At 40.4% G+C, this 12,712-nt stretch overlaps 1 protein-coding gene across 1 annotated transcript in view; it reads right to left on the reverse strand.

Moving 5' to 3' along the window:
* The window catches only part of FAM13C (family with sequence similarity 13 member C), a 115,453-nt gene that overhangs the window by 17,396 nt on the left and 85,345 nt on the right, over window positions 1-12,712 (reverse strand). The window contains 3 exon segments of the mRNA XM_032115459.1: window positions 4,766-4,831; window positions 5,209-5,359; window positions 10,982-11,045. Of these exon segments, the coding sequence (XP_031971350.1) occupies window positions 4,766-4,831; window positions 5,209-5,359; window positions 10,982-11,045 (281 nt within the window).

Below are 12,712 nucleotides of genomic sequence, written 5' to 3' on the forward strand. Positions count from 1 at the left end.
GTAAGTTTAATTTTGTGATTTATTATTTATTCCCTTGGTGAAGAGAAAGGAAGGTCAAAAACATAATATGTCCTGGTGCTAAGAACCTCCAGGGCTGCTTGCAGCATCCTGCAGGATTTTGTTCAGCTTTGCAGTAACAGACCCTTGGCTCAAAGAACACAAATTATGAAAGTAACAACCACCACCAAGAACATTCAATTTATTTACTCGAGGTCGTGGGCAGTGGCTGCTCCTTGGAGGAGTGGTACAATGTCAACAATGTCTTAGACTGCAAATACAAACCTCACCTCAGGTGCCTCAAAAGGCAACATCTGTTTTATAGTAATGGTCAAGCTAGAAAAGGTAGGAATTGATGAGCCTCATTGCACAGGTTCTGTTTATGGTAGCATGAAAAAAAAGGCACATTACATTGCCTACCTACAGAATATCAGGGGTTCATCTTCACTGTGCTGTACCTGAGCACACTGAAGAGAATATTCATTGAATCTTCTTCCTCACCCTCAGTAGTTGGATGAGGATGATCTAACCTAATCAATATTTTTGCTATCAGATGATTGGGATTTAAAACAGATTAAACTTTCTAGGGAGAAACTCCACAATCTCATAAAAATTCTTTTCCAAAAGTTCTCTCTCTTGCTTTGCTAAAGCAAAGTTTGTGCTCTGACTCAGGTTCCCTTACAGCAGTTTCCACGGTACATAATATTTTACACCAGCTAGGTTATTGGTTTTTTCTAAACCCATTCATATATACAGCCTTTTAATTTATATCTATTATTTCACATTTCCAGGCAGCATGTGTGTCAGTTCTAACCAGTATTATATTTGCTGTATGTCATGCATCCTAATACATTTCACAGAATCTTTTTATTCACTGGAAGTCTAAAACTGCACGGAAAAACAACTGTACATGGATTTAGTCTCAGAAGAACTGGCAAGTTTAGGTAAGTTCTTTCACCTTCACTTTCTTTCGATTTTCTCCTTTGCACCTGGGACATGACATTCCCATGCTGAGTGAGTATTTCTTTCAGGATTTTAATGGAACCTTTTAGTACATTTTATTTGCCGTCTTCCCAACAGATACCAAAACTGCAAATCCCTACTGGTGCACTGGGACGGTGGGGAAAAACCAGCTCTGAATGGCAACAAAAAACCCCATGTTTATCTAAAAAATAGTAGTTACTGATGGCTTAAATTTAATTTTATTGGGCACTATCCCACTGCTTTTGCTTTACAGACAACAAAAAAAATCCTATTGTATATTGTATAATCACAGTTTAGTCTGTCAAGCAAAAGTTACGCGTGACTCTTGTATTTATAAGCTCATCTACTTTTAACAGCATCATCAATTATAATTACATTAAGCATTTTCACAATGAGACAATCTAGTTGATTATTAATTCTAACCTTGCATCCTTCCTCTGAGTACTTCATACTCTGTAGGTCAAATTCAGCTCTCCAAAATACCAGAGCAGCACCCAAATCTCCTAAATCTTGTATGAGATTCAAATCCTCCCACAGAGAGATCCCCAGGCAGGCACCAGGGAGAAGCACAGGTAGAGCACTGACAAGTCCTGGGAGTGACAATGGCTAGAATAATTGATGTTCTGCAAACAAAAGTGTTCTCTCTTTTTGGAAAGTACTCTTTCCTTACCCTGTAAGACTTTTAAAAATGAATACCTTTGATTGGGTTTTGATCTGTTGTTGCTGGGTTGGTTTTTTCTGAAGAACAGTATTGTCAGTGAGAAGAACCTGGCTTCCCTTGCTTTAATTTCACCATCTCTGAACTTCAAGAAACACATAATCACTGTGAAATAGGTTGACTAAGAACAGTTGCAGAGTTTTTCATGTTCTGTTATTACAAGGAATAAATTATTTTATAGTCGTATTCAGTAACAGTGCCCTCACTGTGAAAGGAAAACAATGTGATAAAAGATCAGGCAGTCTGTGGTGTGATAGGTGAAGGAAATAACTTTCCAAACATTTGAACTCTGATTTCCTAGAAATGCTCTTCTTGCAGGAGACAGGCTGTATCACTGATAAACCATATGGTCACAGGTATTTGCTCCCCCTGACATCTACAACCAGACAATTTTATAGGCTCAGCCCAGTCTCAGAAATGGAAGAAATGCACACATTCAAGACTAAGCACTCCTGGAAGTTAAATGCAAAGGACAAGTAGTGGCTGCTGCAGCTCCAGTGTAAAACCAAGCACACAAAGTTCAAGGAAGTTCATTTATTCTCCTAGCAAATGAAAGGGAGAAAACCTGCATGACGTATAAATTTGGGAATATTTCTCAAAGGGCAGGGCACTTCCATTTCCTTGGCACCAGGGCCTTCTGACAGAAAGCTCTGCAAGGCTTGAACACTGGTGCAATTTTGGTGTAGCCCAGGAAAGGGTTTCGTTCCAAACCTACTAGAAGTGCGTTAATTTACTACCAAATGGTCAGAAGTGGTCAGCAAATAATTCAGACTGATTCTTTTCAGTGGCACAATTACCATTCTAGTGGGACATCTCAGGGTGATGACAAGTTCTAACAAACCCCATTTTTATTAACACTTAAGGCCATCATCCTGATTCCAGTTCTGTGTAGATCCCAAACAAGACACTCAACATTATCCTACAAGTAGCCCATGAACAGACCAAAGTTCTACCTGTCTTCATGTGCCTGGTCTAATTTTAGCCTCTACTTTTGCCAAAACTGGAAATTAAAGCCACCTCTACCCAAGCCACTGGTTGCCCCATAGCATCTATTCCATCTCATCTACTCCACCCAGCTTAGTACTGACAGGGGACCACCACATGAATTAAAGTCAACTTCTAGTATCTGATGATCTGCAGCATGGTTCAGCAGGTGGACTTCATATGACAGCAAGTCCTATGGCACAAGTCTGTACTTATGCCTGTGATATTGTTCAAGTAAAACAATAATACACACAAATTTCTTGTATAGAAAAAATAATAAGTAGATAGAGTGTGTTCAGCCCTAAACGCATTACATGATTGCTTCTATCAGGATTTTTAATTTAAAAGTAATTTAAAACTTCCTGTAGTCAGGTTCAGCTGCTCACTGCTGCAGGCACATATTTGATGTAATTTCATAACCAAAAGTTACAGAAATTACACCCTAATTTTCTATATTTACCCTTTTAAAAAACTTGCTTATGCACCCCTCACAATTCTTTATGATCTCACTTTGGCAACTTTAATTCAGTTTTCACATATTCAAAAGTAAACTGACTTTGCTCAGAGATAAGTTACTGTTCATCCCCTTAAAATCTGCATCCTGAAGCACCCTGTCATCTTACTGGGCTGTTCTGTCTTCATTCTCCATACATATGATGTACACTTTTCTAATTTTTGTTGACTGGGAGGCAAAAGAAAGAATTGTGTTTGTTTTGCCTGATTCACTGAGGAAAGGCTGGTAACTAGAGATGGAGCATATATGGTACATCCTCTAGAAACTCTCTTCTCAGCCTGGTACAAACCCTGGACTTCCATCCGAGGTGGAGCTCAAACAGCCAGTAGTCCCATGTGACAGCTCAACGCATCAGAAGATTGCAGTAGTAATTTAAGAGACAGAATTAGGACCAGCTCTGTCTGTGCAAAATGGCAAGTTAGTAAAAATGCCACAAACCACAAAGCAGATGTTAGCAGGAATGAGGGCAGATTAAAACCCATTAAATAGATAAGCTTTAACTGAAGCACGAATTTGGACTGCTGGAGTGGCAGAGCATGCTCTGAAACTGTGTGAGAGAAATGCTACATCATGCAACATTTCCCCATGTGGCTGCAGAGGGGAAATAGGAGTAGAGAGGGCATTGGAAGCAGGGGTCACTACCAGCATGAATAAAAAGAAAATCTCCAATCAAAACAGCAAAAAGTAAGTAAGGGGAACAATTAGGAACCATCCTAACAATGACCTATGAAACCACCGGAACAAAATAATGCAGCAAACTACTGGGAAAGGAGGAAAACCCCACCCTGCCACAAAGGAAAGGAATCAGTGCAGATTTTGGATGAGCTGCAGAACGTCTCTGCCTATGCAGCACACAAATGAGACCTGTCTCTGCTTCAGATCCACACCAAGGTTAGCCCCAGTCCAGGCTCCATACCTGTATCCAAGAGCTATTAAGGTATTTGCCTGGCATTCTCTTTTGTTAACTAAAACCCAGGACAGTTAGCATTTTTACAATCCTTCATCTTTATAATAATCTGACTTCTCCATACATTGTTCCTTAATTTTGCAATGCCAGCCTCAAACTTTGGAATTTTTTAGTAGAACACTATCATCTGTGAGATTTTTTCTTTTTGATACATAACTCAATCTTATTTCTTGCTGAAAATGCTGAGCAAGCAGCTCCTAAAATAAGTTCTTCTGAACCCACATTTTATTATTATTATTATTATTATTTATATGTTATATGAAACATCAATTGTGAAGGGATTACTGACCTACCTGCCTTCATTTGAACCATACATGGTGCACGATTTAGGTATTTGTGTATTCATGTCACTTGTCTGTGAGATGTATTAGTCATACTGTCTCTGACCTATTTTTCAGGAGCAGTGACTCCTCTTCTATTGAGCATCACGACTCTGCCAGCCCTGTGACTACAAGCTATGAATTGACAAAAATAGTGTTGAGCCTTAGGGCTATTTATTTCCATATTGAGGGAAGAGGGAGAGATAACACACCACAGTTTCCCCAGCTGGGTAATAATACAGGATCATGAATGATTAAAATCCACATGCTGTAAAACTCACCTTCGCTATCTCTCTGCTGATGCATTAAATTAAAATCAATAATAGGAGAAATGAAGTGATATTGCTCTGACAAAAAGAATGACAAAAATAGAATTACATGATATGGCAGGTGATCTCACACAATACAGACATAGGAAGTAAAGAGTGTAAATTTACTTGGGAAAAAATAACAGATTAAAACTAAAAATAAAAGAATTGGGATTCTTAAAACCTGTCTGAAAAGGAAAATTCCCTCTCAGAAAATCAGAGGGTTACAGCCATTAATTTCCGTTCTTTTATCAGGTATCACCCCTTTTTACATTACACAGCGTTTGCAGGAGGAAATGGTGCTTTGCATTAGCTCTGCACTGTTTCCCAGAGGGCTGCAAGCCTGATTTTAAAGTGCAAGTCACAAGGCTTTTTTATAATTGCAAATGAGAACACATCATGGCACGCTCGCTTACCTCCACAACTGGCCCCATCAGCTTGCACGCTGCTCTGGGCTGGAGAAAGGGCTGTGTCCTTGGGTGCCGGCAGCTGGGGAGTTTCCTCCTGGGCTGGCAGAAACGCAGAGCACAGATCGGTTTCCAGGGCTTGCAGCTTCAACAAAGAATTCTGCAGACAAAAGCAGAACATTGGGCTGGGTAGAGAACAACAGGGATCAGCAATTGCTCTTCAACTCCTGGAGCCCATCGGCAGCGCCGGCAAAGGGGTGTTCCACTGCCAGCTCCAGGAGGACGTGGGGAGAACAAACGTGCACTATTCCACGAGTTTCTTGACTCCTGGTTATTTAAGTCCCAATTTACATGGATTATTCATGGCACGTGGGAAAGACGACTTTGTCAGCAAAAGACGATTTATTCTAGAAAGCCAAACTGAGATGGTGTCCCTCTTCTTGGGCTTGAAGCAATACATTAAGGAAGTATTTCATTCATTGGGCTGACATCACGATCTGATGACATTATGTCCCTCCCCATTTACCATTCATAAAAAATCAAATCTCCCTCTCCAGCCTGTGAGAGCAGTACACAGCAGTGAACAAAGAGTTACTGAGAACACGCTCACTCATGGGATTCTTGGGAGAGAGATCTTTTAATTGGCTGCTTTAGAGATACTTCGTTATGTAGACACGGCTTTTATGTAGGCTGCTGCCGGTTCTACAGGGCAGTGGATCAGTTGTGATCTGCTGCAAAGGTGAAATCAACACACCATTGTCACTGGCTGCAAAGGTGATATCAACACATCATTGTCACTGGCTGCAGGCAAGTCAGTGACAGTGACACTTATCTATCACATCCCTTCCAGCCTCTGTGCCATGCGTGGTCCATCTCTGATTTGAATTTTGAATGCTGCATGCAGTACTGAGCTGCACGATTTGACACAAGCATCTCGCTGTGATGTAAATGCTGTGAAAGCCCTAATCACCATCTGACTGGGCAAAATGAGTCACTCCCCACACCCCACGAATTCAGCTCCCCCATCTCAAGGGAAATACAGCTTAAAACATAAAACAAACCACACAAGGCAGTCCTAATAACCACACAGCTGACACACACAGAATGTACGTATAACATTAAGTCATTCTAGTGGTACATGTTTATGAAGGGCATTTTCTGAAGAAAATAATCTGCGTTGCAAGAGAAAAAAAATTCCTCAAATTTATACCTTGAAAACTCCTTTCCCCACTCTGTCAAATACCTGAAACGAATGTATTGATTCATTTAATGAAAAATAAATTCATTTATTGGCCTGATTTCCTTTGTGTAACAATATATTACCTATGTAATGAGTGGTTTAATACATCTTTGCATTATTTTTGTTGTAAGGCATTCCTTTTATAAACCCAAGGATAACTTTAGGTAAAAAAAAAAAAAAAAGAAAAAAGAAAAAGAAACCAGTTTGTCTAAGAACAGCAGAGAAGACTTTCTGCCTTTATATTTTCATTCCTTTTATAGAATTCAGGAAAATTAAAGAAACCTTCTCGCCCCTAAAAATCTTTCAGACAGCAGTGAATTTCCTTGTCAAGGGGAGGGTGCTGGCTTGCATCATACACACGGCACTGTTTTGGGAAGGCCTCATTTCTCACTGTATCTCATCCCAGCTGAACCCAAACAAAGCAGCTGTGGAATTATCACAGACAGGCAGAATTCAGAATTTTACAGTCATCAATGTCATCTAGCAAACAATGACTATGCCAGTTACAAATCAGTGAGGACTCTGGTCCCAGCCTGGACCTTACCATGAGAACAGCTGATGAAAATTAGGGAGAACACAGATGACAAACCATAAGAATGTACCAATAAGGAAAACATAAGTGAATATCTGACAAAAGGACTTTACCTTCACGGACTGTTACTTCAAGCATTTGACAAGAAAAATCCCATTTCAAGAAAATACATTCACTTTGTATCAGTATTCCTTATGATACATTAATATTTATGGGAAGTTCAGTGTAAAAGCATTCTGAGAGACTACATTGTTAAGCATTATACTTCAGTAATGCTTATGCTGTAATTCACCAGCTGGTTTATATTCGATTGCTCTGAATGATATTTTTCACCCATCTGGGGAAGGCGGGTGGATAGCAAATTTCCAGCCACTGCCAAAACATTTAAAAAATCATATAATAATAATAATAATAATAGAAATACCTTATCTATTTTCATGAGTGTGCCCTTGACAGGGATTTAGTGTAGGGAGAAAAACACTAAGTAGATTTGATCATTTTGATGTCACCAGGGAGAGGATGAATCTGGAGGGTGCCACCAACCCCATCTTACTCTTAAACCACATCTGAGTGTTATGGCACTGCCACATTGCACTATCCAGGAAAAGTCACCACAAATTTACAGGAAAACATGGCAGGAGACACGGCTTAGAGCAAAGGCCAAGCACAAAGGCCAGCACATCTGCACTGGGGCAGAACCAGCACACACTGCTCACAACTCTCCCATGGCCAGACCTGATCCCAACTGGGCCACCTCTGCTCGTGGCTGGTCAAAAGAAGTTGCTAAACATGTTAGAAGCCAGTGCAAGCAGCTGAAATACACAGAGGGAACAGTTAGGCTGTGGTGGGCACCATCATCAATTTGAGAAAGCTCCTCATGGAAATCCAGTATAACTGAAGTAATTTAAGCTATGGCATTCTATATCAGCTAAAGAGCTCAGTTCAAATACTTCAGATTTGTGCTCATTCCAGCTTCACTCTGGTGCCTAGCACGAGTGTTTCTGATGTAGTAATTCCTGATCCATGCTAATGCAAATGAAAGGACATATTAATATCTAAAATGGATGCATAAATTGCCTTGGAAAAATAACCATATTGTTTTCTCTTAAGAAGGGTATCCTGAAAGTGTGAAAAAGAAGCAATTACAATTGTCTTGAACGAAGGTTTCTTATCTCTTCTCATGTCCTCTTAGAGCAACTGACAATTCACAGATCTTCAGCTAAGCCAATTCCACTAGAGAAAAAGCACTGTACATTATTCCAAACAATGGTAAAATAAGGATATTCATAGGAAGCTGGAGGAAGATGGGAAGAGAAACAGTGTGGTCCTTCTCACCTATTTGTTATTTTTGATAATGCTTTAAGAAAACACAGTCACTGAAGTGTCATAGCTTTGGCCGCTGGAGAAAGCGGAGTACAGAAGGACTGCCACTCCCAGAGGAAGCTCAACCTGTAATAGAGACACCTTCTCCACAAACAGATAAGCCTGGGCTCCACTGACCATTGCTCCTTCGAACGGGTGATTATTGAAAATGAAGAGGGGAGGCCTCAGGGTAAGGAATTACTGAGATAACAGATAACCTCTTACATCTAGAGATGAATGCCACACACTGTTAAATCCCCCTGGAGAATGGGACACTGAAAGAACAAATTCTCCCAGTTCATCACCAAAATGCTGTGGCAATGAGAGGCAGTACCCTGACATGGCATGGGGCCATGCCCAGCAGGATCAACACTGTGGGATGTGTTGGTCAGCATGTTCAGGAGGCCACAGCCTGACAGAAGACAATGTGACGAATGAGAGACCCTGCCCTTAGAAGGAATTTGTTTCCCTGATAAAGCATTGCTATTATCAGCATCCTTTGTTTCATCCTTGTGGACATCCAAAGGTTTGATAAATGTAAGAACTGAGGGAAAGGGAAAAGGCCCAGGTATGCCCCTGAGCTCTGCCCAGTCTCAGGCAGGAGGCTGACAGCAGGGATGAGGAGCAAAGCCCAGGCTTGGTGCTTTCTGCATAAACTGATCTCATCCTGACCCACACACAGTGTTCTTGAATAAAAAGGATGCCTGTACCCTGCCCTTGGGCCTGCTCCTGTGCCTCCCAGACAGGAAGGCAGCTATTCTATTATAGTTTATTGATGGATTTACTGGACTTATGAAATAGGCTGGGGCAGAGAAGGAGAATAATCCAAGCTTTCAGCATTTAATAGCCTTTGAAGTGATTCATATTGGAAAGAAACTGAGCAAATTTCACCCCCTTCAGTTTTTTCACTCTAAGGAAATTAATGCTTTTATATGTCACACTGGAACAGCTTTTTAATCTGAGAGTTCAGGTTAAAATAAGATAGGCACATTTTATGCGGACATAAATAAATCTCTGCAGTAGCCGTTAAGGCAATATTTGTGCCTTGAGGCATGTGACATTTTCAATTCAGAACTTCCTTTATGGGGAACAAACAAGCAACAATAAGATAGAACAAGATATGCCCTGGGTCTGCATAATGCCACGGGTGAGCAGTGAAGAGAGACACCATTTTCTCTACTCCAGAAAGAGGATTTATTTTCTTATGGCACAGGTCCATTTGGGTTTGCAGCAGACCTGAGACACAATACAATCTAAGATTTTGCAAAAGAAAGCACCAGGTTGTAACCCTTGCTTATTCCTCATTGGTTATTAACAATTTATTTTAATTTCTGATCTAATCCTCGGTTTTAATATTTTACACTGATTTATTTACCATAGTATTTTATCTTAGCCTTTAAGGAATCTTTTGCAAGGATTTTAAATGGAAGCTTTCAAGCAGAAACTTCTGTGAATATTTGAGTGGGGCTTCTCAAAAGAAACAATAACTTCATGATTTCTCCCAGGGCCTGAGGTGGCTCGGCAGAGGCTGAGTGTACTCCCTTGTACTGGTCACTGAATGTGCCCTGCCTGTCAGCATTGAGATCTGCTACAGTGAGCTGCACAACAGTGACACAAATGCAGGGGAAACAATTTATTGCAAGGAGAAGATTAGGTCTGAATTCCTTTGAAAGGACGCATTGTGGTCTTCCCCTAATGAAAGTCAGGCACCTATTAATAGACGTAGATGCTCTCTGGCTCATTATGGAAACAAAGCTTTCTTTCCCAGGATTTGTCAGAAATGGGCTTCTCTTCACCCAGCTCTCTTCTCCCACTGCTTCTGTTGTGTTGTCTTTGCCCACACTAAAAATCTCTACTGCTCCCTGCGTAAGTCCGGTGTCCTCCACTGCCCTTGCAGTGTGAGTGGACTCTGTGCTGGGGTGCAGATTCCTCAGGTGTGGGGAGATGCTTTATAGGGTTTCCCACTTTGCATAACTGCAAAGCTTGGCTTTACCCCCTGCCCCTCCCACGATACTGCTGACTTCGGGGGACCTCGCCCAGGCTCATCCATTGTTCAACCTAATCACACAAACAGCTTTGTTGTGCTTCCCTCACACTGTGCTCCTGGCACAATCCCTGTGAAAGCAGCTTGTTTCAAGTGTCTCAGGTATTATTTGGCTTCTCTTGCTTCCCCTCTTCAGTTCTCCCCTCCTTCCATCTTACAACCTGAGCACCTTTCAGCCTCCATTGCGCTGTTCATAGTTTATTTATGGAGGATGTAGCAACCTTGAGAACTCCTTATTTTTAAACAAAACATATTTAATGGATGAACCCTTTTGAGCTGTAATACGAGGAAAAAATCAAACGTTCTTGAAAGACGTTCTTTCACTCAGTCAATACTGACTGTTTGATTCTTTTCTGAGCACAAACAGAAAGCAGTCTAAAGCTGGCTTTAAAAAGTTTTAAAATAACTTGCTTCAAGATTTTAAACCATTCTAGCAGTCTCATATCACATTTTTAAGCTTCTCTCCAAAAACATGACTACAATGATCCATTGAAAAGCTAACCTAGGATTATTAAGCAATTACATTATTCCAAGACCTAAAAAAATATTTTTTAAATCTACTCAAAATTTATAACATCATATTTCAATTTTTGGTTAAGCTTACCTCATTTAAGCTGTTAAATTGATCAGTTGCTTCTTTTGGTGAAATGCTTGTGTTCTGATCTATTCTACAAAACAAAATTTTAAAAAATTAATTCAATAGATTGCTTATCTGTGCTGCAAATATCTCAAACTTTTCATTGTGTGTGTATATAATTTACAAATTACAGAATAAGTTTGTTTTAGTTAAAAAATAGCATTTCTATTAAAGTAACATCTCTATTTTCTAGCCCATTCAAAACAAGAGTGATTTTACAGGAATCCTAAATAATACATTTAAACTGTTAATGAAGTCCTGGAAACTATGACATTAATATCTGGGCTCACTCTGTCATGTCAAAAAGTTCTACAGATGCATGATCAGTGTCTTGGTGAGCTAACAGGGTTAAAGCCAAGAAAAACTCAAACATATGCTTAAATCTAAGCAGAATGTGTCCCACATGCTTTAAATCAGGAACAAGAGTTTTCCCATATCACAGCCATAAAGAATAAATCTTTTCATATTTCAATTTGATGGTATTTCAGGTTCCCAGTCTTCAGCTTTCTGCTTTTGCAAATTTCAGAAGGGCCCCAGGTGCCTGGAAATCCTGCAAGAGAGATGTCCCCATTTTCTAGTGATTGTCACTTTGCTGCCATCAGAGATGTCCACATCCCTGGTTTTCTCTCAGTGTATTGCTGCTTCTCCACGTGGGAAGAGGAAAGGAAGGCCCTGCATGAGTAAGGGGCAAATATCTTCCCTCTGACTGTGGCCACCAAGGAACTGTGCCCCATCCAGGCAGATGTGGCCCACACAGCTCCCAGTGTCAGTATTAGTATTATTCACTACCCCAAGGAATGAAACTGAAGTCTAAAATCAGCTTCCCACAGATTAAGTGAGCAACCTCCATAGCCTCCCACCACTGCTCTGTGCTTCCCCAAAACAAGCTGAGGCTTTCCACACGTGATGTCAGAGCCTGACACGGGTGTACCACAAGCTGACTCTCAACTCACGGGAAGCAAGAAAACTGCACCTGTCTCAGAGAATGAGATTTCTCAGTGCTGAAAAGGTGGTGAAGTTTGTGGCCCCTAGAGACTCACTCAGAGATGTGGTCAAACCCAATACAAAAGCCAGACTCCTCTGCACAAAATAATTCATATTTTACCAGGCTCAGAGTCATCTCAGCAAAAACAAGTAGCTGTAAATGCCTCTAGAGACCTCAAAACCGGTACAGACAAATGCACAGGTGTTTTTTGTAGTTCTTCCTGGATTTATGAGACATTTAAAGACTGAAATGATGGCTATGCCACTTCTCTCAGCAAACCAGACACGGCTACACCAGGGTGAACAACCACTTGGCTCCAAATCTGATCCAAGATGTGCAATTCACATAGGAACAGAAATGAGTCATGAGAACAACAAAAGGACTAATTTAATAGGAAAGAGTGAAGTATTTGTAGTTTGGTTTGATAGCATGTAAGGAGGCAGCTGCAAGGCTACAAACAGCTGAAGAACTAATTCACTAATGACTAAAAAATATTTAGGGTGATTTATTGCATTGAACTGGAGCTAGACAAGAAGGAAAGGATGAAAACAACACGTGTCAGATTTGTACACTTCTGGTACTCATTTGGATGACACCTTCCAGGGTGCATAACACAGCAAAAACTCTCCTTAATAAAATAAAAACAAAACTAATTTTTAAAAAAGACAAAAAGAAACAGTAAATGCTAGCAACACTTTGTACAGGAACTGTAC

Source organism: Corvus moneduloides, chromosome 8 (genome assembly GCF_009650955.1).
Source record: "Corvus moneduloides isolate bCorMon1 chromosome 8, bCorMon1.pri, whole genome shotgun sequence".
Classification (NCBI taxonomy): domain Eukaryota; kingdom Metazoa; phylum Chordata; class Aves; order Passeriformes; family Corvidae; genus Corvus; species Corvus moneduloides.